The sequence below is a fragment of the Pavona decussata genome, unplaced genomic scaffold (genome assembly GCF_977016875.1).
Source record: "Pavona decussata unplaced genomic scaffold, jaPavDecu1.1 SCAFFOLD_218, whole genome shotgun sequence".
In the NCBI taxonomy this organism is placed as follows: Eukaryota; Metazoa; Cnidaria; class Anthozoa; order Scleractinia; family Agariciidae; genus Pavona; species Pavona decussata.
Genome location: NW_028145623.1, coordinates 517,230 through 544,201, shown reverse-complemented (window position 1 = coordinate 544,201; position 26,972 = coordinate 517,230). Strand labels below are relative to the sequence as shown.

General features: G+C 34.4%; 2 protein-coding genes across 13 annotated transcripts in view; one reads left to right on the top strand and one right to left on the bottom strand.

Annotated features, from left to right (window-relative positions):
- The window catches only part of LOC146459590 (zinc metalloproteinase nas-15-like), a 64,395-nt gene extending 44,010 nt beyond the window's left edge, over positions 1 to 20,385 (bottom strand). For 2 of the 8 annotated variants that reach the window (XM_085089333.1, XM_085089339.1), the window contains exons 1-3: positions 20,027 to 20,383; positions 19,825 to 19,860; positions 17,645 to 17,671 (exon numbers count right to left, since the gene is read on the bottom strand). In XM_085089333.1, the coding sequence (XP_084945459.1) occupies positions 17,645 to 17,671; positions 19,825 to 19,860; positions 20,027 to 20,120 (157 nt within the window). In that variant the 5' untranslated portion in view covers positions 20,121 to 20,383. Of the gene's footprint in view, positions 1 to 16,317; positions 16,389 to 17,644; positions 17,672 to 19,824; positions 19,861 to 20,026 lie in introns of those variants that run through there. The other 6 variants (XM_085089334.1, XM_085089337.1, XM_085089336.1 and 3 more) reach the window with 6 other exon arrangements.
- LOC146459589 (MAM and LDL-receptor class A domain-containing protein 1-like) overlaps positions 1 to 26,972 on the top strand; it is a 194,246-nt gene that overhangs the window by 136,011 nt on the left and 31,263 nt on the right. The window lies entirely within an intron of this gene.

Here is a 26,972-nt window from a genome sequence, read left to right as displayed (position 1 = left end):
AATCTGTCAAACAAATGGTAAAAGATTACGAGAATACAATCATCAAACCGCCAATGCAATTCAGAGATCGACCAATTGTTCAACCAAGAAACAACATTATTCCTCCTCCAAAACAATTTGCTGATACACCAGTCCCGAAGCCAAGAATGAAGAAAATGGCTCCGATTCCTAGACAGAGAACTCAAATCACAGAAGTTGCAAGAGCATTCAAGGGATATAACAAATCTTATGAAGTTGGAATTAAAAATGAAACAGATCCTTTGATACAAATGAGTTCAACCAGATTAGCTATTGCTCATTTTATGAAACAATTATTAACTCAAATGAAAGGAATTAAATTTATTGAAACTTTGACAATTTATTTTGAACAACAAAAAGGAAACCAAACTGTCTCCAGAATTGGATATTTTAATAGTAAACCAAAAACAATAACTAATGCCAATGATTTTCAAGAATCTTTGGATGTTAATGTTGAACAAATTGTGAATGATATTCACAAATGGATTAGTGAAGGTTCAGCTTGGATAATTAAATCAATCAATGGACATTACATTAATATTATCAAATATCAGCCTCTTACTGGAAGTTCTTACATTAAACTTCCAACTGAACTACAACATAACAAAAGTGGATTGATTAATCTCAAGAATAAAGACAATAAATGCTTTCGTTGGTGTCACGTCCGTCATTTAAATCCACGAAATGACAATCCACAAAGAATCAAAAAAACTGACAAAGCATTTATGCCACAATTGAATTACCAAGGAATTGAATTCCCTGTTTCAGTCAAACAATACAACAAAATTGAAATCCAAAACAGTATCAACATCAATGTTTTTGGTTATGAAAACAAACAAACTTATCCAATTTATGTTTCAAAAGAAAAGTTTGAGAATGTGATGAATCTATTGCTAATCTCAGAAGATGAAAACAAACATTACTGTCTTATCAAAGATTTTAACCGATTCATGTTTAGTAAAAATAAAACCCAACATAAGAAACATTTCTGTATGCATTGTTTGCAATGTTTTTCATCAGAACGAGTTTTAACCAAGCATCAGGAAGTATGTATTGAAATCAATGGTGTACAATCAATCAAAATGCCCGAAGTTGGTTCCAAAATAGAATTCAAAAATTTTAATAAACAAATGCAAGCGCCATTCGTGATTTATGCTGATTTTGAAGCAATCACTGAACCAATTCATGGTTGTAATCAATCTAACCAACAATCTTTTACTGAAGCTTATCAAAAACACACTGATTGCGGTTATGGTTACAAAGTTGTATGCTGCTATGATGACAAATATTCCAAACCAATAAAATATTATCGTGGAGAAAAAGCTGTTTACAAATTCATGCAAGCAATGCTTGATGAAGTCAAATATTGCCGCAATACAATCAAATACAAATTCAATAAACCATTAGTTATGTCTCCAGAAGATGAAGACAAATTCCAAAAAGCAACATCTTGTCATATTTGTGGTAAAAAATACCAGAAAACAGATAGACGTGTCAGAGACCATTGCCATATTACTGGAAAATTCCGTGGCTCAGCCCATAATCAATGTAACAGGGATTTTACAATAACTAACAAAATCCCTGTAATATTTCATAATTTGAAAGGATATGATAGTCATTTTATAATGCAAGAAATTGGTAAAATTATTGAGACCAATACTTATGTGGATAGAAAAGGTGAAACCAGACAACACAAAATTAATGTAATCCCAAATAACATGGAACAATACATGGCATTCATGTTGGGTTATAATTTAGTATTTATCGACAGTCTTCAGTTTATGAATCAATCATTGGCAAATCTTGTAAAGAATCTACCAGAAGATGCCTTCAAATATACCAGTCAAGTGTTTCAAAATGAAAAACTGCAATTAATGAAACAAAAAGGAGTTTATCCATATGACTTTATGAGTAATTTTGATAAATTCAATGATACTCAATTACCAACCAAAGATGAATTTTACAGTCAAATGAATAATACAAATATTACTGATGAAGAATACAGTCATGCACAAAATGTTTGGAATACATTTCAATTGAAAACCATGGGCGAATACCATGATTTATATCTCAAATCTGATGTATTATTGCTGGCTGATGTTTTTGAAAATTTCAGGAAAACATGTTTGGAATACTATAGATTGGATCCTTGTCATTATTTCACATCTCCAGGATTGAGTTGGGATGCAATGTTGAAAATGACTGAAGTCAAACTTGAATTAATCACGGATATTGATATGTATCAATTTGTTGAAAAGGGCATGCGTGGAGGAATCAGTTACATAGCCAATAGATACGGCAAAGCTAACAACAAATACATGCAAAATTGGAATCCAAATGAACCCAGTAAACATATCATGTATTTGGATGCAAACAATCTCTATGGTTGGGCTATGTCACAACATCTTCCAACTGGGAATTTCAAATGGTTGAATAAACAGCAAATAAAAAACATTAATTGGAAAACGATTCCCAAAGATAATAAGACTGGATATTTATTGGAAGTTGATTTGGAATATCCTCATGAATTACATGACCTGCATAATGATTATCCATGTGGCGCTGAACAAATCAAAGTGGCACCAAATATGCTGTCAGATTATTGCCAAAGAATTGCAGAAAAATTTGGAATAACAAGTGGACAAGTCAAAAAACTGATTCCAACATTGGCAAACAAATCAAAATATGTATTACATTATCGTAATCTGCAATTGTATCGTGAATTGGGTTTGAAATTGACTAAAATATACCGTGTATTATCCTTTAATCAAAGTCCTTGGTTGAAGACATATATTGATTTCAATACACATCAAAGAACTAATGCAAAGAATGCTTTTGAGAAAGATTTTTTCAAACTGATGAACAATAGTGTCTTCGGTAAAACAATGGAGAATATCAGAAAACGAGAAGACATCAAATTGGTGACTAATGAGAAACAATTATTGAAAATGACTTCCAAACCAACATTCATCAATAGCAAAATCTTTAATGAAAACTTGGTTGCAGTCCATAAAATAAAAGAATGTTTGATGCTCAACAGACCAGCCTATGTTGGTATGTGTATCCTTGATTTGAGCAAAACATTGATGTACGATTTCCATTACAATTTCGTTAAAAACAAATATGGTAACAAAGCTAAGTTACTGTTTACGGATACAGACAGTTTGACATATGAAATTGAAGCCGAAGATGTGTATGCCGATTTTTGGAATAAAAAAGAAATGTTTGATAACTCGGATTATCCATCAAATCATCAATTTTATGACTCCACAAATAAAAAAGTTATTGGAAAATTCAAAGATGAAGCTGCTGGTGTACCCATTACTGAATTCGTTGGATTGAGATCCAAAATGTATTCATATATCAAAGATAACAACAATGGTGGAAAAACAGCCAAAGGAATCAAAAAGAATGTCATCAAAAATGATATTCAACATTTTGATTACAAAGATGTGTTGTTCAATGAGAAACAATTATTTCACCAAATGAAAACAATCCGCAGCAACAATCATCAATTGGGTAGTTACACAATCAACAAGACATCGTTGTCATGTTTTGATGATAAACGATATTTGCATCCAGATGGAATACACTCATTGGCCTATGGTCATTATGCTATCCAATGATAGTATCAACTTGTGATCAAAACATTGCGACAAAAACTTGTGACAAAATTGTGATTTTATTTGTTTTTTGATAAATATTTGATTTCGAGACTTTGTATCATCTTTTGTGGTTTCAATATTTTCGAAAACATTTTTGTGTAATTATATTATATACTATATTTATACAAAAATGAAATCCATTTTGAAAAAACCAAAAGATGTTTCCAAGCAGGTGGAATCATCTCTGTGCCAATTCCTGCATTGCAAAGATGAATGTGAATTTTGTGGATATCATGATGAATCCAAAGTTGAGAAACAACCATCAATGCCTGATTGTTGTGGATCACAGAATTTGAAAAACATGGAATGTCAATTAACGTGTGTTGCTTGTGGACAGGTTGTTGGTGAAGAATACAAAACAGAATATATCAATTTTCATGCCAATTTGTTCAAAATATACAAGAAAACAGTGTATAATAGAAAATACCATTTGTCGCATACATTAGATAAAATTATTTTGAAAAATAAAATTGAAATCAGTTGTTCAACCAATTTCAAAATTCATAAAATATTCGTTGAAATAAACAAAATACTGCCACAAATCAATGGTAAAAGAAAGAGAATAATCAGTTTGAAATATCTTTTGCATAGAATATTGCAATTGATGAAAATTGATTCTTCCCAAATTGAGTTGTCAAAATCCAAAAAAACAATGAAATTATACAATGTTTATTGGGATAAAATTATGGACATTATTGGCCCCCAAATCATGCACATTATTAATCAAACATAAGTGAATATCTGATATTTTTTATCATATTTGTCACCCCATTTATCGACAATCGGCGAATTATCCAAAATGAAATCATCATTTTGAGTAAGCTTGTTTGTCAAATCATCTCTATCAAAATGTCCATTTCTCATTATTTCTTTTATTTCATTTAATAAATGACCATAAGTTTGGAAAGCATATTGGCATTGATAAAGTTTGATTTCAACTTTTTTATGCTTCATATAAGCTTGAATTATGACAGACACCGATGATATTGCCAATAATGAAGCTCCACTGGTTGCAACCGATGATGCAATACCACCAGTTGCAAATACAATGGATGAAATATTACCAGCGAATTCCCATTTTTTGAATCTTTTGTATGCACTTTTGTACATCCACATCTTTTTGTGATATGTCATGTAATAAGCTTTCAATTCATCAATTTCTTCTGTTGATAATTGATTTGAAATATGATTGAAATCAATTATTAATTTCTTCTTTTGCATATATTATATGGTTATCTTATTTTTGATGCAATAATAGAGACCAGTTATTTGACCCAAAAACATGCATTTTTTCATCCAAGGATATGTTTTTTTCTCATTAATGGTGTACATGTATCCTTTGTCACGATGATATCTGTTGTAAAATTGGCCATAAGCATCATGTAGTATTCCATGAGACCTGATATATGGTTGCCAACCAAATAATCGATGGAGAATAGCTGTTAACCATCCATCTCCAGGACCAATTAATCCGATTCCATCATGAATTAACTCTTTGTAAACTTCATCAGGTAAACCTGTGTTGTAATGTTTTTCATACAAATATGTGAATATTACGATACTTTTTATCATGCATTCCTGTCTGGGTAATATTGGAAGACTCAATTTACGGTGAAAATCTATCATCGATGTTCGAATGTGCTCTTGCAATTCTGACAATTCTTTCATTATACAATTTGATTACAATATTTTTATTTATCATTATTGTCAGGTAATTGTATCCTAATATATTCGACAAAATACTTCATTGTCCAATCAGATGGATGATTTTTGAAGTAGCAATAATAGTTTTCAAATGACACATCAAAGAAGAATTCCAATTGATCAAATGATGATGACACCAAATCGGATTTGGAATGATGATATCTGTCATTTCTCCTGATATATGTGTTTGTCACAATAATCTCTTGCAATGTATTGATTCCTTTAATGTCATCTTTACTCAATAATTTTATCCATTTGTAATTTGTTTTTGGTATTGTACCACTTTTTCTTCCTATTCTCATTGCAACTTGATTGTTGAGAAACGTTACAGCTTCCTGAGCTTGTTGAGCTTTAAACTGAGCCAGAGCTTGTTGTATTTGTGTTTCAATATATGGTTTGATGATGTCTTCATTGTTGTTAATTAATTGTTGGAGTGAAATTGCATGATTTGAATTAACTCCATCTTTGATAACTAAATGTCTGTTTTCTGTATCCAAATGACCATCATCATTCACATGGATAGATTCTCTGTGTTTGTATCCATCTTCTAAGTTGTCATAAGTTACTGTGTATTCTATTTTATCTCCATTTTCATCAAGAATATGGTTTCCATTTTCATCTTCAATGTATGGCATTATATTAATAGTGTTGATAAATAAATTTCAAAAGTTCCTGAGACTTCTTGGTTCAAAGTTGGAGAAGTAAACCCTGGACGTCTTTTAAAAATCCCCATTTGAATTATCATGGGTTTGATTGTTGTATTTGTAGTTACAAAATTTCTCCCAATTCTCATATTAAATTGTATTAAATGGGAAAATAAAGTTTTACTGTTAGCAATGGCGACAAAAGAAAATTGGTAATGATTTTTTGTATTAATTACAATATTTTTTATTTTAACCGGGCCTAATGTTCCAAATTGGTAACCATGAACATTTTCAAAAACTCCATTTTTTATGTTGCCGTTAACAACACTTGAAGTTTCAATATTTGACAACCAACTTTTATCGTCAGCATGATACCTATCAAAATAATCAGAGTATAATACTTTCAATTCAAAAGTTCCATTAACAGCAGTTCCAGCTCCAATATTATCCAATATTGACATAGAATCAATACTGACAAATTTTCTTGATTTAGGCAAAGCGAATGTATTGCTTCCACTTATTATGTTTCCAATTCTGTGGTATGTGTCAGTGTTGGTTGTTTCACCTTGTTTTTTCCCATTTATCAAAATTTGTGCATTTGCAACTTGTTGATTGCTTTGGAAAACAATGGAGTATAGATTGAAAAAGTTATTTCCATCAGCAGCGATTTGAAAATTATTTGTTGGATTTGTTCTTTGGAAAACACCACTGGCAATAGTTCCAGTGTATTTCGTTTTGAATAAGTTGGTAAAATAACCCAAATTCATTGCTTCAGAATCAAATATCGGATTTAATAAACCAGAAATAATCTTATTATTCATATCCAAATTGACTTTCATCTCCATATCTCCATTTTTATATTCGAACATTACATTGTCCAAGCCATCATACACTCCTGGATAAACGCTATCTGACCAATCTTTGACACCGTAAACAACCAGATGACATTGTACTGGAGTCGCTGTAGCTGTTCCATGCATCGTCAAATAGATGTAATTTGGAGTTTGTTTGCTGTTGTTATTGAATTGAACCAATAGCTTGCTATAAGCAGTGAAATCACGCTGTACAGCTTTGTGGATGTATGCTTCAGAAGCAGTACATGATAATTGAATATTAGTCATTTCTGGTGGGTAGAATTCAAACACAATTGTGTATGTTCCAATAGCAAGAGTATAAATATTGAAACCTATCCTTGATCTGTAATCATTACTTCCACTGTCTTTAATCAATGTGATATCATAAGCTTTTTTATTCTGATGTGGGGATTGATTGAAAGCAGCTATTCCATACACTGTGATATTATATTCTGAACTGCTTTCATCAGTATCTGTAAGATATTTGAATTCATTTGTTTTATGGCTGCTGACAAGATGACTTTGCTCCAATTTGTCATCAAAATATTTTTTGGTAGTAGCATCATTATCATCAGTTGGTTGAGCCATATCTTTGATTTGTTTATTATTCATATCAAGGTTTCCAGTCATTGCAACACTTCCATCTTTTTTCAAATATACACTCAAATCACTTCCAACAGATGGTATTTTAGCTATTTCTGTATCAACATATGCTTTAGTGGAAGCATCATTGGGATCGGAAGGATTTCCAAGAACGATTATTTTATGACCTCTCATATCTAATTCACCACCAAGAGCATTGGGTGTTAACCTGTTGAGAAAGTTATGATCAACGTAGTGTTTATTAACAGCATCGTTATCATCAGTTGGTTGAGCCATATCTTTGATTTTATGATTGTCCATATCGAGGTCACTATTGGAGACTTTTTGTAAATATTTTGTATCACAGAAACCTAAATTAACGACATCATATGTATTTTGTATATTGGCTCCAAGATGAGTAATTTGTTGATTACCCATATCCAGATTTCCAGTCATTTCAACAGTGCCATCTTTTTTCAAATATGTAGACAAATCAGGTGATGGTATTTTTTTAATCTCATCATCGACATATTTTTTATTCGCCGCTTGATCGTTATTATCGGGTTTTAAAACACTAATATCAAAAAATGTTTTTCGTCCAGTAATATGTTGTTCTGTTGATGTAACCATTATTTCGCTTTTAGCTCGTCCACCATGGCCATCAAAGTTTTTCAAATCTGGTATATTAAGATGAATGTTTTCATAAGACTGATGCTCAGTCAATAATCGAACATCATTGGAGCTGCCAGCACCGTCTGGCGTGTCTTGTAGATAAATACTATTGGTATGAACACTTCCACTGTTGCTGTAAATTACTGCTTTATTAGCTCGCACATCACCAGGAGCATTATCCAACAATTGTATTTGGCTCTTTGTGACAACATCATTGGGATCAGCTCCTTGTTTAACATTAACAAGTTTTTTGTTTTGTATATCATAATTTCCATTTGGGGTTAATTTAAACCCTATTCCTTGAGGCCCAGCGGCTCCTTGAAGAGGAACCGTTGTGAAAGAAGACGATGAACTATGTTCGTTGAATATTCCCATTTATATCATTTGGTTATATTGTTCCATAAAAATTCCTGTTAATTCTCTTCATGGGCTTATCAACATATAGAAATGAAAATGGCTCTTTGGTTGCTTTAATGTATTTATCCTTTTCGACACCCAACTCACGGGATATCAGACCTCTTTCATTGCTGCTAGGAAAGTCATAGACACAGAAATGAGAGCAATTGAGTCGAATATCTTTTGGTGTTTTGTAGAACGATTGGCTCAGATAAATGACAGAGCAGTTCTTGTGTCTGCCACGAATAAAATAATCAATCAATGGTTTCTGGTTTTTTTCACAAATAAAGTCATCAAATATGACTATCTTCTGGGCATCTTCATCCTTCAATTCCTCCACTGGAATTATATCATCATTGCTACAAACAAGGACATTATACCCGACACTATTTGATATATCAGTCAATGTTTGTAGCATATCCTTGTATTTTTGTTGCTCCAAATTTTTGGCATACAAATGTATTCTATCATAATACAAAAGTGGTTTCATCAGCATATGATACAATAAATTTGTCTTTCCAGATCCTGAATTACCACATATTAACATCCGAAACGTGTCACTTGGCATGTAACCATACAATCTTTTGAAATTAGTGTTTTTATCATGTCTATCATAATTTGGGATTTCCATGTATATCAATACATTATATAAGTTAATAATATAATGGATTTACAGAGATTAAAACAATTATCTGAAGCCAAGATTAAGGCTGGAACAATAACCAAACAAGTTAGAGATACATTGAAGGAGTACAAGCATGATAAACAAGATTTACAACAAGGTTTATCAGAAACTTTCAAACCAATTATTAAAGCTCAAGAGGAAACAAAACAAACAATTGATGAAAAACAAGACAAACTGATTGAACAATTGGAGAAAAACCAAAAAGCGTTAACTTCAGGTTTGGAAGACATTGCTATGTTAACTTATCAACCAGAAACACAATCACCAGAAGCAAAGCTACCAATTGGCTATAAACCATTAATGATGTCACCTGATGTTGAATCAAATTTGGATGTTGGTTTTGATATTGATGAAATCCAAAAATTGATGCAATACGATCTTGCACCTCCGAGTTCTGTTCTCCAAGCTTCTATGCAAGGAGATATTGACATCAATGATTACGATGCTTATATTGGCAAAATGTTGAAAAAACTTGGAACAAAAAAGGGTCCTTTATCCAAGGGCCAAGGAAAGACCAAGAATAAAGACAAAATTGATAAAATAGATGAAGATATAAAATTATTGCAAAAATACAGAGGGCGCATTAAAATAATCCCAGAAGGAATGAAAACCATCAAAAAAGGTTCTGGTTATACTCAACCAAAGAAGAAATACAGCAAAAAATTCAAGAAATTGGGCTCTGGTGTTGTTTATTTCAATGATGCTAATGATTTGATTGACAGAATGGAATTGCTTGGTGGATCCATTTTGGCTGGCAATAATGGAGTCAAAGAGGAATTTTCACAAATAGCCCATAAATTGAATCAACTTGGCTTGATAAACAACAAACAACTCATTGATTTATTGCAACAATATATAATTAGCTAGGTCGCGTAATCAGTTACATAATTAATTATATAACTGAAGTATATATGCAAGAAAGAGCGATACATATTTCATCTGTTAACCGACAAAAAATAGGTCGAAGTCGGCCTGAAGACTTTATTATCAAATTTGATCCACCATTGAAGCTTGACACAACAATGAGACATGAGCTAGCTGTTGATCGAGTGTCAATGACATACTCGTGGCATAATGTCAATGCAGGATACAACAATAATACAATAAAATACAGCCCAGATAATGGTACAAAATGGGAAACAATCACATTTGTTGATGGAATGTATTCATATGATGATCTTGATGATTATATCACTCAATCAATAATTCAAAATGGAGATAAACCATCTTCCAGCAAGGGCATCAATCTATATTTTGTGCTTTCATCATATAGAGTTGTCATTGAGCTGGACAACCAATGGCAGCTTGATATTAGAAACTCTAATTTTGGAGCACTTATTGGATTTGAACCAAAGTTAATTAACCAAACTGAACATGGGACAAAATTGCCAAATATTACCAATGATATTGACGTTTTGGACATTAATTGTGATATAATAACTGATAGCCTCAGTGATGGACGATTCACAAATACACTGATAATGATACCCACTGACAATTTAACAAGGAGTTATCCATTTACTTTTGAGCCAAAAAGAGCATTATTCAGCCCAGTTTCCAAATCAATTATTTCAGAAATGGGGATAACAGTGACTGACGCTTTGGGTCGGCCAATTGACTTGAATGGCATTGACTGGTTCATGAGCTTGATTCTCAGGTCTAGTTTAATATAATATATCAATATATGGTACGACAAAGTGAATTTAAGCCACGTTTTGACCCAGAATTGGGTCGTTATGCGATGAAACATATCCATGGTGAAGGAATTATGGATGTTTTCAGATCAGTTGGATCAAAACTTTTCGGAAAAACAGCAAAAGAATTAGCTAAGAAAGGAGCCAAAACTGCAGCTGAAAAAGCAGTCACCAAAACTGGTGAGTTTGCTGGTAATAAAGCAGGTGATAAAATAATTCAATTATTGAGCAAAAAACAACCTTCCAAAACAAAATCAGTGACAATGAGCCAACCAAAAATGGAGCAGCCACTGACTGATTTTCAAATAGCTGAGAGAGTTAATAGGATGATATCTGGTGGAAAACTCAAAAGAAGGAGAAAATGAAAATAATGTAACATATCTGTATATATGAAATCATTCAGAAATCCAAAATACATTGAGAGATATGAAGATGTCTTCTTCCAATTGGAGACACCATTGAATACTGGTAATCCAGGAAATAATAGGTCACAAAAGAAAGATGGTTATCGTTTTGTTGTTGACAACACAGGAGAAGTGACCCCATTTGATTGGTATAATGCAAGAATATCAGTTGGTTTTAAAGTCCAAACAATGCAGAATGCAAATATAGCAGCTGAAGACCATAATGGTATTGTTAATGGTTCACACAGTCTTATACATGATTTCGATGTAAGATTGAATGGTAAAATGGTATATGATTGTAATGATGCAAATCATTGTGTTAATATCAAGAATCTATTGGAATATAGTCCAGGATATGCTCAATCTACAGCAACAAATGAGTTTTTCTATCTGGATACAAACCGACACGCTGAAGAACGATCGGCTGAAGATAACTACAATAAAGGATTTGCTGTAAGAAAAGCACTTTTGGGTCTATCAGTTGTTGTCAATACAGAAATACCATTGAATCGATACTCATTCTTTGAAGCATTGTTGGATGAGTTATTGCCATCAACAAGATTGGAATTAAATTTGCAGATTGAATCTGATACTATTCTAATATGGCAAGCTGGGGCTGATTGTCGTGTAATTATTACCAGAATGGAGCTTATTGTACCAAGAATCACTTTCAATTCAGAAGGACAATCACTGTATATGAGTCAGTTTTTGAAGCCACATAAATGGGCTTATTTGCGAGAAAATATTGAGAGAAGTAATTCTTCAACACAAAGAAGTGGTCATTTTCAGATAACAAGTGGGATTTCAAAGCCAAGGCATGTATTTGTTTTCATTATCAATGATGCAAATCTTGCTGCACAAACAGTAAATCCATTTTTGTACAATACATTTAGTGTATCAACAGATCCCAGAACATTGCTAAATTGTCATTTATCTGTGGCTAATGGCAATGAATATCCTGATGTACATTACACTCCAGAGGCTGATTTGACTCGAGTTTACAGAGATGTCCTCAAATATGTGCATGCAAACAATGAATACAGTCAAGGAACTTTATTGAATGTCAACAATTTCAAAACACTATTCCCATTCTTGTATTTCGATTTAACAAAACAAAAAATGGATATCAAAGATGGTACCACAAAGCTGACATTCCACTATGAATTATCTGGTACAACTGCAACTGCATATTCAGTTTATGCATTGACATTATACGAGCAAGACGCGGAGCTCATTCAAAAAGATGGCAAACTATTGTTTCGATAATTAATGTAACGTTAGTTATATAAAAGATATGACAACTTATCATTCACATGGAGTAACACTATCAATTGGGCAAAAAGATAGACTAGCAAAAGCATTAAAAAACAATTCAGCAATAACAATAAGATTATCCAGTTCTGAATTAACTGGACCGGATCAGCTGATGTTAACCAAAACACAAATAAATAGGCTGAAAAAGGCAATGCAAAACAAAACTGGAGCAGATATTAAAATAAGCAAAACACAGATACGAAAAGCTGTACAACAAGGAGGCAGTCTTTGGTCATCATTATTCAAAATTGGCACAAAATTACTACCAATGGCAACGAAAGCAGTTGGACCATTAGCTACTGGAGCACTTTCTGGGCTTGCAAATGTTGGAGTCAATAAAATATTTGGTGGTTTCCTCATTCCTCAAAATAAAATTGATCAATTAATAAAATACAAAGATTGGCTCACTGAAGCACAAAAGAAGCAAATTGTCAATGCAATACATACTGGTGGACAGATTGTAATTAAACCAACTAAGACACAATCAGGAGGTTTTTTGGGGACATTATTGGCTTCAATTGGCATTCCAATGGTTTTGAATGCATTAATGGGCAAAGGGTTACAGGTGGATAGAAGTAGATCCAGAAGATCGGTCCCAGTTTTTGTTCCAAACACAACCAAAAAAGATGGTGGTTTGGTCCTACCACTTAATTATAGACCGCCTCCATTTTTCGGTACATGGGATCAGTATGGTAAAGGGAAAAAAAAAACCAAAAAAGGAAAAGGTCTGTTGTTAGGCAAAAACAGTCCATTCAAGGGGATTCCATTAATCGGAGACATTCTGTGAAATTCATAAATAAACCACTCAGTAACTTTGAACTCATTGACTGGGTCAAAAAACTCAAAATAAAACACTTCAGAGGCATTTACAGCAGAGATAATCTACCACAAAAGATGAAAAAAGATGAAGTTGGTATCATTAACCTGGATTCACAGATTGGACCAGGTACACATTGGGTTGCGTATCGAAACGGAGACAAATATGTAGAATATTTTGATAGTTTTGGGTTAATTATGCCAAAAGAAATTATGCAATTCATGTCAACAAGTGGCAAACGATTAATGTATTCAGGTGATGAAATCCAGGAAAGAGATTCAGTATTATGTGGCTATTGGTGTTTGTATTATTTATTTGAGAGACAAAAGGGTACAAGTATATTGAAAACAATCCACAATGCACATTTTGACATGAACAATCAAAGTGTCAATCATAATTTTATAATCCAATATTTTAAAAAATTATCTAATTAGTTTGTATAATGGTTGATATAAGATATTGTGAAGAGTGTGATGAATACACAGAATTTTCAGGAAAATTATGTTTATGGTGTACATTGGTAACAGATTCTGAGTCAGACTCTGATGATAATTAATCTAATATAGTGATATAAAATGGTGAAATCATATTGTGTTAAACAGAGAAAAGAAACAGAATGTGTTCAGCCTTCTGGTTACAAGCAAGCCAAAAATGGTCGGCTTATGTTCTTCTGTACATGTGCTGAATGTGGGATAACTAAAACCAAATTTGTTAAAAAACAGGGAAACTAGTTAGCCCCTCTGAAGGGGGGGGCATAATGGATACTTTAGCATCAACTGGTGCTGATATGTTAATTCAACATGGTATTCCATGGTTGGGAAAGAAAGCGGTTGAAATGGGTCGATATTATGGGTCTGAAGCACTTAGAAACCCTAAATTGCAAAAAAAAGCTATTGATTACGCTATTTCAAAAGCAACTCCTTTTATTCAAAATACTGGTGCAGATATGTTAGACAAATTATCAACCAAGGTAAGGCCAAAAATAAAATACAAGACTAATCGAAAAGATTTGGATGGAAGTGGTTTGTTTGACGATGTTTTAGGTCAATTGGGTACTCCAGGTAAGGTTGCATCGAAGTCGATGGATGTTGTTGGAACATTAATTCCATCAACAAAGGAAGTCTTTGATAGATACAAATCCGGTGACATTGCCAAAAGTGCATTTAGCACAGATACTGGTATATTGTCGAGTCAATTTTGGTCTGGCAAGGCTGGAAAAAAGACATTAGAAAAATACAAAAATTATCCATGTGAAAGCATGGTAAAAATTGGGAGCAAATTTCACAACACACCGAAATGCTCAAGTTATGATTCAATTGGTTGGCATACACCAAATTGGGATGAATATGAAAGAGGCATGAAGGGTCGTCCCAAAAGCGGTGGCTCAATTGATATACACAAAATGATTGGTAAGCTCCCAAAGCCCAAAGCTGGGTGGGTATTACCTGGTCATAAATACACTGGTCCATACAATGATTTGGAAAATCAAGTCAAATATAACCCCAAAACAGGGCAAATATTGGAAATATATGATAAACCAACAGGCAAAACAGATGCAATAGCCATGCAACATGATGTTGATTATTCTGTCTGCAAAGATGATAAAAAATGTAAATTAAAAGCTGACAAAAAGATGGTAAAGTCATTGGATGCTGTTCCATATTCCGAACGACAATGGGGACATTGGTTGGCAAGAAATACAATAAATACAAAACAGAAACTGGGTCTTGGGGTTCCAAAAAACGTCAAAAGCCGTCGGGTAAAGAGGAAAACTGGCAAGAAGAATTAGCTAATGAGTTGCATAAACCCATAAGACGTAACTTTACTCGGCGGCGTGTTATTGTAAATAATATTGATGAAATATGGGCTGCTGATCTTGTTGAAATGCAACAATTCAGTAAATGGAATAAAGGTAATAGGTATCTTCTCACGACTATAGATGTTTTTAGTAAATACGGCTGGATTGTTCCATTAAAAGATAAAAAAGGTGAGACCATAACGAAAGCATTTGAAAGCATATTCAAAGAGGGTCGAAAACCAAAGTATCTGTGGACTGATAAAGGCTCAGAGTTCTACAACAAACATTTCAAAGACTTGCTCAGTAAGCAAAAAATTAAACTTTATTCGACTGAAAATGAAGAAAAGTCCTCAGTGGTGGAAAGGTGGAACCGAACGATTAAAAATAAAATGTGGAAACGATTCACTGCTCGAGGCAATACAATGTATCTGGATATTTTGCCTAAAATATTGAAGCAGTATAATAACACTAAACACAGTTCAATAAAAATGACACCGACAGAGGCATCTAAGAAAAAGAATGAAGGAACTGTTTACTTCAATCTATTTGGCAATTTGAAACCAGTATCAAACAAGCCAAAATTCCGAATTGGTGACAAGGTTCGAATATCAAAGTACAAAAGAAAAGTGTTCGATCGGGGTTATACACCCAATTTTACAGAAGAGGTCTTCATTATCGATAAAATACAATACACGAATCCGATCACATATAAACTGAGAGATCTTAACAACGAACAGATAAAAGGTAGTTTTTATGAACCAGAATTATTGAAAGCTGAACAGGAGTTATTCAGAATCGATAAAGTTATTAGGAGAGATTACAAGAAGAAACAAGCTTTGGTAAAGTGGAAAGGATACAGTGATACCTTTAATACTTGGATCCCAATCAGGGATTTAGTCGATGTGTAATCATTCTATCATACAGTGATACCTTTAATACTTGGATCCCAATCAAGGATTTAGTCGATGTGTAATCATTCTATCATACAGTCACGGTTTCACGAGTATTCGATAGCGAGTCGATTCAATAAAAAAATCTATTGTTGTGTGCAAGATAAATGATATTCTTACCTCAAAAAGCGTCTACAAACATCAGAACAATGAAAGTGGAAAAATAAATGTTCAAAAATCCCAAAACAGGAGCCATAAACATTAAAATACAACCTCTTTGCAAAATGGCAACAAAATGGCCGACACGTGTGTTAAACAAACTAGTGTCCAGTCCGCTTTGGGTTGTGTGCATGAAAGCGCATGCGTGTTAATCCAAATCAAGCAATATTACGCAATATACAGAAAAATAGCACCACAAGTGTAAAAATTTCAGAACTGAGTGTAATATATAGGTAATCGGGCCATTATTATATTAGTTCACAAACTTTGGTGAAGCTTTAGGGTGGTGTCAGCTGGCCCCTGACTGAAACCTGTTTAACGGCTTGTGCAGATGGTGAATTACTGAGTAGTGTGGGATGTCTTCCAGTGGACGGTACCTCCAGGGTGAGCCCGCTCAGGCCCTACTGGTTTACAGCGGGGTGCTCAGAGTTCTTTCCCGAACTCAACCTCCCTCTGTCCCAGAGGTAAACTGGGAAATGGACAGCCGCCTTGTCAGCGGCGGGAAAAAGACCTGGCTGGGGCCAGGCAAGTAAACAGCCAACCGAGCACCCCACGTTCAGGGTTTTTGTCCATTTTCGTGACAAGTCACACAACGTCACGCGTGACAGTAACGGCATCCAGTCACACAACAACCATAATGATTATTTTTTTTATCCAAATTGGTGTTCAAAAATATTGTATTCATCATTCAAATCAGCGATTGATGAGTTGGTTGGATTTAATCGATGATTGTTTGTTAATTTGGTGTCATTTATGAAAGTAAAAATTTAGCGTCTCCGTTGCAGGAGTTTTAGGTTTTAGGTCAAAAGCTAAATTTAGCGTCTCCGTTGCAGGAGTTTTAGGTTTTAGGTCAAAAGCTAAATTTAGGTTTTTTGAATTCAAAGGCTGAAATAGTATTTTATGTAGTTATTGGGGTGAGATAATGTGTGGTTTATGGCGTCTCCGTTGCAGGAGTCATTGTTGAATCAGATATGAATTCAGTGAAATTTTCAAAAGTGTGCCAAAAGCGGTAAATATCTAACTACTGGCAACAATGTTGTGAACGGGTTTCTTTGGAACCTCAGCTGAAATGTTTTAGCTCCTTTCTAAGCACTTTCTTTAATCGAACTAAACATATATGAACTGAGCCTTCTAACAGAGTCATTATTGCCGTACATAATTTGCAGTCCAAAAAACAAAATGCCTCGTTTAATTACTGATGTAACTCAGAATAAACGAAAACGTGTTGCCCTTTCCAAAATGAAGCAAAACATTACTAAGGTTTTTTCAAGAAGAAGTCCTTACTCACCAATTGGAGCTGGAGGTTTCACTGTCCCTGAAAAAATTCGGAAGAATAATACAATATGCAGTAAAATGATTCTCGAATCAATAATTCGGACAACGATATATACCTCGGAGTTTTCAGTGCACTTCAGTGTAATCGGTCTTTGAAAGTCGTCGAGTTTGGGATTTGGGAAATTAAAAGGTTAAAAGTCCTGTATCATAACTGCTACACTAGCCAAAAAATACGTAAAAAAGAAAAAATCTAAAATTCAGGTTGAATAGTAACCGGAGGTTGTGACGTCACTGATAGAAGGAAATGGAAATGTGAGAAAAGCAACGAACAAATATAATTCAGATATCAATTGTAAATAATCAGTTGAGTGATTTTTGGAACTAGCTTTGCCTTTTATTGGTTGTGTTTTAAATTTTATTCCACAAACCTGGCCCCTTTTCATTTTCATAAATAAGTAAGTACCGATGAAAAGACAAGCGAGTGCGCTGGTTCTAACAGGATGCTCCAATTAAGCAACTTAGAAAGCGACTGGAACGGAGGACGAAAACGAAACCTATTTCACTACTGAACTCCTGAGCAAAATCCGCAGAATTTGAACAGTTCTTCCTCATAAAGTCCTCTGGATCTTTGCTGGCCTTAAGGGACTCTGCGAAAAAAATGGTTGTTCTTTTTCCACGAACAAATTACTTTAAAAAAACCCCTTTAGCTATAACGGTGCAGCTCTCTGAAACAATATACACTGTAATCTTAGGCAAGCTGAGTCATTAATCAATTTTAAGACAAGTACTTCACTTAATCTCTGTTTTAGATAGGCCGATCCACCTTCACAAACTTTGGACCCTTCATATTTCATACTCAAACTGGTTTAACTTGCCCCTGAAGTGGGACTGAAAACCGAGGTTACTTTCCATCCAAAAAAAATTCACGAAATTTCGTGCGGGGAAAAGGATGAAGCATAACGTTTTCAGGGATAAATTCAGCGGAAAGTTAGGTTCACCTCCTCGCGAGGTTGTCTATACTTAAGGAACAGCCATTCCTTTCCATTCGTCCAATTCCTAATCGGCCCTCCAGCTTTCAGTGCTATAATCTAGATTTTGATTGAATAAAGGTATGCGTCCTTAATCTCATATAAGCACGTCCGATAACATCATCGATGCATTGACATTCGCCTTACTTTATGAAAGCTTTTTTTTTTTTTTTTTTTTAGTCATTATGCAATGGTACGTCTATTAGCCAATTGCGTCTCCTTGTTTAATTCTTTTGTAATAAAAAAGATGTTGCTTTATACTATAAAAAATGTCATCTTAATCAAAAAAAATTTCAGCTGATATGTGAGCGTATAACTAATTCAGACGCTGGTTTCCGCCAGAATATTTTAGGAATAATTTAGAACAAATATCTGAAACAAAATAGAAAAGGCTAGAAAGCAAACACATTTTACTCAACAACATTTACTTATTGTTTTCATTGAGAATGCAGCACACTTTCTACTTTGGAATGAGAGTATAACAAATATTTCCACAGTTATCTTAATTTGGTAAATGACAGCGTTGATATTTTAGCGTTAATTGCTTCATTCAGTCACGAAAGTCACTGAAGCTTACAAACAGCATCAATAAACTGAATTACATAAGGGGATTAGTTTCTAAAGATTCTGCGGTGCTGCCTCGGTGGGGAGTGGAAATGAATGTTTGATTTATCAACAGTCTTAATCACTAAAGGTAAATTTGTCACTGTAAAGCGATTCGAGTGCTGGCGTTTCGAGCGCTAGCCCTTCCTCAGTCCGAAGAGCTAGCGCCTGAAACGTCAGCACTCGAATCGCTTTACATGTACAGTGACCAATTTACCTTTAGTTTTATTCAACTCTGTTGATAAACCAAACAGGCATTAATAAAAACGCTTTGTTTCACCTTTACTGCTCAGAAGTTTACAAACCAAACATAATCGCTCAATTCGTGAAGTAACTGGTAAAATTATTATTAGATATTAAGAGACAAAGTGTGGCGTCAGTTCTGTATGTATAAAATTTGGCGGGAAAATACGTTATATTGTAAATTCTATGCAAAAATAAACTACATGGGGGAATAAAATGCATTGAAGACTGGGTTGCACTTTTCTATTACCGCTAATAATTATATTTAACTCATTGCTTTTTAGTTAGAACATCCCTAACGTTCAACCCTAGTTTTTACCTGCATCACGCAATTCAGACTTTATGATCGGTATGCCTGAAAATAAATGTATATAGACTATGAATCATTTTCAAGTAAACTGCACCAATCATATATGCATTACCTAACGACTAAACGATCTGATAAAAACTGGAAAACCGAAACATTTATAGATAGATATGTATCCATCTCTCATCAGTGTTATTAATTAATCAACACTTACCACGTGATTTGAAGCGAAAGAAGTGTCCAGGAAAATATCTCCCGTAACAATTTTGAACGTACAAACATAGCGCAAAAACAAAGATTGTCTTCATGTTTGCAGTCTGAGATTCAGTGAATCAGCGAAAGCCTTTGAGACTAGTGCGAACTTCTCGAGTGGATGTATTTTGTGGTGTCAAGCCGCATAGCCGATAGACTTAACAATATTGTTTACAGCCAAAATTGGCAGTCAACCTTGACAAGTAAATATATAAAAAAATGTCACGAAGATAACTGCTTGCACAGCAACCTATCAAAACAAACGTATAATAAGCATGTGTTGATGGTTGAATAATAATTCACAGAGAACATTCTATTGCCGCTATCATAAAACGTTCTTTAATATAGCATTATATAATGCTATATTAAAGAACGCTTTATCAAGGTCAACACGATATTCTCGAGGGTGATATAATTGTTTCTAGACAGCACGTCTATTTTAATTATAATTACCTAATACTCAAATGTTATTATTGCGTCAATCCACGGAAAGAGAATATAAAATTCATGTTAGATTTCAAATGAACTACGGTGCCTCATTTTGCCGACTGTGTATAGGTTCTGCGCATCTCGGAATGTAACGAGAAACTCAGATACTTTAAGAAGATGCTCCCCAAACGTAATTTTGGCATCCCAAAAGGAAAATTGGGGGTTACCACGCATATGAATACACATGAAAACAGCACTGTGACAAAGACAAAGATTTTCTTCATGTTTGCATGCAGTAGGATTCAATGAATCAGTGAAAGCCTTTGAAACTAGTGCAAAACTTCTCGAGTGGGTGTATTTCACCAAGATATATGCTTGTGCAGCAACCTACGAAAGCAAACGTATAATGGGCATGTGTGGATTGTTGAATAATTATTCACGGAGAGTGTTCTATTCCCGTAGCATTATTGTTGCGTTTTATCAAGGTCAACATGATTTTCGAGGGTGATAAATAAAGTTATTTTTAGACAGCACGTCTATTTTAATTACCTAATACTCAAAAGTTAAGAAGAGAAAAGAAAATTTATGTTAGATTTGAAATCAACGACGGTGCCTCCTTTTTATGACACTAAGATTTCTTAAGAATTAAGATGCAGACAGATAAAATTCCTTAAAATTTACTAGCACTTTGGATAGCAAAGCATGCGCAGGAACATCCATAGTATTGCTAAAGTTATTGCCGAAAACTTTGTCTCCATCTTTGATATAGCAAAGACAGCGTGAATATTTGGTTACGCTCGTAAGTTTCCCAAAAACGGTAAACAGAAAATAATAAATGATATAGCCCTGCTGTCAGGCATCTGTTTGTGGATATTTTTTCTGAATTTGTAGCAACCTTGTTTTCAACAAAACGACTCATTTTTAGCCAAGTAATTGACTGCATGAAAAAGTCTTTATATAATAAATACATAATAATTCCTAGTTCCAAGTTTATAAGCGTGAAATGCGTGATTATCGCTAATTTTGTTTTTGGATTCCAAACTGCCGAGCAAAAATACGTTAGTATTTGGGGGCACATTTAGCAGTCATTTCCGATACTCTCTAGAAAGAACGGAATATCACCAGACAGAAATATTTTGCGGTACGTTTTGTACTGACTTAATCCAGTTTATTTCAGGGGACCGAATATTGCAACAACATCTTGTTGCGAAGGAAAAGAATGGATCCAGTGCCAGCATTTGGTATTGACGTTTTGATCGAACATCAAGCGACTGAGGACCTTTACTTTAAGCTTTTGATGCTGGGAAATTATGTATACTGTATATATAGGAAGACTGTGTTTCGATTTTCAGTCTGTAGTTCATTGCTCGATATAATATATATTGAAAACAAAAAAAATTGCACTTTCATCCCCACAAGCCTGTTTCATAATCTCTCACTCTTCAGGGGATTTTAAGGTTACCCGATACCTTCAGAGATGTCTCGCGTTTAAGCGATGTAGCGCGTCCAGTTTAAACGGTAGATACCTCAGTAAACCTCTATATCAAATTAAAGCTTGAAAGTGAGAAGTGATCATCGCAGTGAATTTTCCAATTTATGCAATTGGAAATTGGAAGCCTGAAAAAAATTCAGGCTTCAACGGGATTCCAATTTCCAATTGCATAAATTGGAAAATTCACTGCGATGATCACTTCTCACTTTCATCTATATCCGCAGTTCATATATGAATTATTTCATATACTTCACATCGTTTCACTCCTCTCACGGGAAAATGGGAACCTACAATTGACCTTGCTCCCAATGTGTGGCTTCATAGCTCAGTTGGTAGAGCATCGCACCGGTAACGCGGAGGTCACGGGTTCGAATCCCGTTGAAGCCTGAATTTTTTTTCAGGCTTCCAATTTCCAATTGCATAAATTGGAAAATTCACTGCGATGATCACTTCTCACTTTCATCTATATCCGCAGTTCATATATGAATTATTTCATATACTTCACATCGTTTCACTCCTCTCACGGGAAAATGGGAACCTACAATTGACCTTGCTCCCAATGTGTGGCTTCATAGCTCAGTTGGTAGAGCATCGCACCGGTAACGCGGAGGTCACGGGTTCGAATCCCGTTGAAGCCTGAATTTTTTTCAGGCTTCCAATTTCCAATTGCATAAATTGGAAAATTCACTGCGATGATCACTTCTCACTTTCATCTATATCCGCAGTTCATATATGAATTATTTCATATACTTCACATCGTTTCACTCCTCTCACGGGAAAATGGGAACCTACAATTGACCTTGCTCCCAATGTGTGGCTTCATAGCTCAGTTGGTAGAGCATCGCACCGGTAACGCGGAGGTCACGGGTTCGAATCCCGTTGAAGCCTGAATTTTTTTCAGGCTTCCAATTTCCAATTGCATAAATTGGAAAATTCACTGCGATGATCACTTCTCACTTTCATCTATATCCGCAGTTCATATATGAATTATTTCATATACTTCACATCGTTTCACTCCTCTCACGGGAAAATGGGAACCTACAATTGACCTTGCTCCCAATGTGTGGCTTCATAGCTCAGTTGGTAGAGCATCGCACCGGTAACGCGGAGGTCACGGGTTCGAATCCCGTTGAAGCCTGAATTTTTTTCAGGCTTCCAATTTCCAATTGCATAAATTGGAAAATTCACTGCGATGATCACTTCTCACTTTCATCTATATCCGCAGTTCATATATGAATTATTTCATATACTTCACATCGTTAAATTAAAGCTTATAGAGCAGGCTTTCAAACTATACCAAGAATTTTGAAATAAAATGAATTGTCGAATTTTTAACGACCTCTAATTGCGAGCGTCCGAAACACCTTTTTAAAGCTACAAGCAAAGTGAATTTTGTTTTGTGAATTTTGTTTTTTGTTTTTTGTTTTAATTTGCTCCTCAGTTTCCGGACCCAAAGCGCTCAAAAACGTGTCGACGTCTGCGTTTAGCCATATTCAATCGCAGTGAAAATTTATATAGCATTTTCGAAATAGGATGAAAAAAGTGTGGAGTAATCGTACAAAAATTGCACTCGGAGAAAAAATTTTTGGAAAGAAAAAATTCGCAGACACGTTTTTATTTTTTATAGAGGTCTTTATATGTTAAACTAGCTACTGTCCAAATTTGAAAGCAAACGAACAAATTCCTTTTGAGTTTTAGCTCTTTGAAGTGGCTCCTCTAAGGGAAAAAAATTATTCGAGAAAACAGCGCTAAAGATTCGGTAATTCACATTTTATTTCAAAATTCTTGGTTTAGCTGGATAGCCAGCTCTATAAGCTTTAATTTGATATAAGGGTTCAGGTATCTACAGTTTAAACCGGACGCACTACATCGCTTGGACTCGAGACACCTCTGAAGACACCTCTGAAGGTACCGGGTAACCTTAATGACCAGAATATTTCATAACAAAAATTAAAATTTAAATGTTAATTAGAATGTTTAGTTGTTACATAGTAACGCTTTGTTTGAGATGCAAGTTCGTTACGTTTCGATGGACTTTCTGCTCAGAAGTCCTTAATCACTTCAAAAATACGGGATTTAGCTTTAAAGAAAATCGACCGTTTCTTCAGCAAAATGTCAGCTCCAAATTTGCTAACACTGGGAAACTCCTTTAAATGATTTATATTGTCATAATGGGGAGAAAGGTCAGCTAGTATTTTCGTAAAGCCAGCATCAGCTAAAACTTTTTCAGCTAAAGCATCCAAAAAAGATCAGACTACATTAACTATAAAGATGCCTTTGAAAGAGGCACAAAACGACCAAGAAACAAAGTACATATAGCCGTGTTCACAGTAAACTTTAGTTATATTTAACTGAGGTATCATTGAGGCTATAATACTCCATTTATTTGTTGTTGTTGTTTTTTTTTATTATTATTAATTGTTTTTTTCAATTGTGAATCGGTTCGCGTCTTAAAACTTGCACGGTAACGGTAACTCACAATTTAAAGTTAAAAACAAAATGGCGTTCAATCGCGGCTTAGTGGCTATGATTTTTACTACGATTACAAGCAATTCTCAGGCGAGAAAAAAGGCTGAGGCCGGAAGAAGGAAACTTGGCCTTCGCGAATTTTGTGACATTTCGTCTTCAAATTGTTAATTTCAACTCGACACTGAGCTACGCACTTCTTTTGTCCTCACTTCGGTAATTCCTTGGCTTGCTTGATCCCAGACAATTTTTTAAATATGCGTAGTATTTAAATCGTTTTAAACCACCTCATCGCTCCAAAAGGCAATAACTGAGGAGTTTCGTCTTTGGTGTCACCACTTGTCCGCCATTTTGGTCAATCGCGCACCGTAATTAACTCAGCCTCTACCTCAACTAAATCTTAATCCAATTTTTATCAAGGACTGTAATTAGTTGATGTGAACGCCCTTTTAAATGTAATTAGATTATTATTCGATTATAATTGAGGCCTAGTGGTTCGTTTTCTTTGGAAGAATCCAAAAACGGATTTGTGATCTCAGATCATTCGGACCATGTCGTATCAAAGGAACCGACGAATCCACTACCAGAGTGGATTCGTCGGTTCCTTTGATGCGGCATGATCCGACTGATCTGAGATAACAAATCCGATTTTGGATTCTTCCAAAAAACGTACCCCTGGTGTGAACGCGGCTTTAGATAAACTAAGTGGATATATTCCTTGCATGGAAAAGACTATGTTTACTGGTATTCCACTTGACTTAACAAATCTGAGATACGATCACATCGTAAAGTATGAGTACATTGTTAAAAAGCAGTACGAGCACGGTGTTAAACTGCTGACGACATAACTAAATAATGAGTAAGATTTTTGAAGATCGTTAACAACTTCAGAATAATTTACGTCATACCGATGATAGCACGAGTTTTAACACGTTTTCGTAAAATGTTCTTTAGTCGAATAGACCTTATAATCGTTGTGAGTTATTTTAAGCTGAAAAACTTTCTCTGTTCACCCAGGTTGAAACCGTGTAAAATACCTTAAAGAAATTGAAAAGACGCATCTCACGCGTAGCTGTGAAAATTAGCGAATAAGAGATCAATTGCAAGGTTATGCTTCGTACAGTAAATCAGAACAAGTTATTTTTTTATTACAATAATTTTTTCTTGGAGTTAGGTGGGGGGAAAGTGGTCTTAGAGAAGTACAAAAACGTGCGGTAGCGTTTCTATTTGTCCTCAAATTTTCTTGCGCGGCAGTTAATATCTTCTAATTGTATTTTAGCGGATAACTCAAAACAGTTTAAATCAGTAAAAAAAAAAGTCGTAAGCAGAGACCAAATGCTCCTCCCTCGTTTTAGTCTTTAGGTATCAATGAAACCGTAATTTCTTGTTTTTATAAATGAAAAGACAGTTAGTTTTCTAAACCCACAGCGAAGACAATCGACCGATTTCAAAAGGTTATTCCAGCTGTATCAACATTCCAAGCATTTAATCGCATGTGGAAGAGGCAAACGATCTAAAGCAAATGCATTCTAAATTTATCATACTTTCATGACACAAATCAACAAAACGCAAGGTAAAATTAAAATTGAAAAGAGCTAATTCGTTTTTATTTGTTGTTAGTTACACCTGTTTTGACACTACGGAAGTAAATTCATTTTCGCCTAATATATTGATCATGATTTTACTTTTATGCGTTTCTTAATCATTTAAGATGCCAAAATTTTTTATTTTTATAATTAGAAAAAAAGTGTTGTATTGATCACATTATTAAGTTAACTAAACTTACACCGATAAAAAATACTACATTTTGAAAGTGTATCTCACTTACTTCAGCAATGAGCAACCATTTTAAGTTTGACTTGAATGTCTGTGGAAGCTGCAATTAACCTACATTCATCAAGTACTTGTGTTTCGGGACACAAATTAACAAACATTAAGCAAAATTTACGGTAAAAGGGGCTAATTTGTTTTTTTGTGTTTTATCATGCACCTGTTTTGTACATGTCAGCATGGAAGTGAGTGCCATTTACTGGCCTGCCTTCAATACAAATTTTTTAATGAAAAAATGGCCGTTACTTAAGCCGCACGATTGTCCATCATGTTACAAAATGGATCCTTTAAATAGAGCTTTTAGGTGAATCGATGTGATCAATGGTTTAATTTTAAATTTAAAGAAGCACGTATTTCAAAGTTTCAAACTAAGGTAAGGTTAAGGTAAATAAGAGTTATCGTCACATAGAAACTGGGTTGGAATAAAGTATTGTTGTTGTTGTTGTTGTTGAACAGTTTAAACTTCTCAAGAATAATTTGTTGGGCTAGATGAGAATAAATGTTTAAGCAAACAAAAACTCGTTTATGAAAATCGAATTCAGCAGCTCGTTTAAACTCATCTCAAAAAATTTACTCTTGTGAGTCATTGTGTGGAAACAAATGAGCGGACGGAATGCTCCTTCAAGATCATTTTCCAGTTTTCCTGCCCTCCAAAGTTCTTTCCGCTGGTCATCCGTTCGTAAAGGCCTTA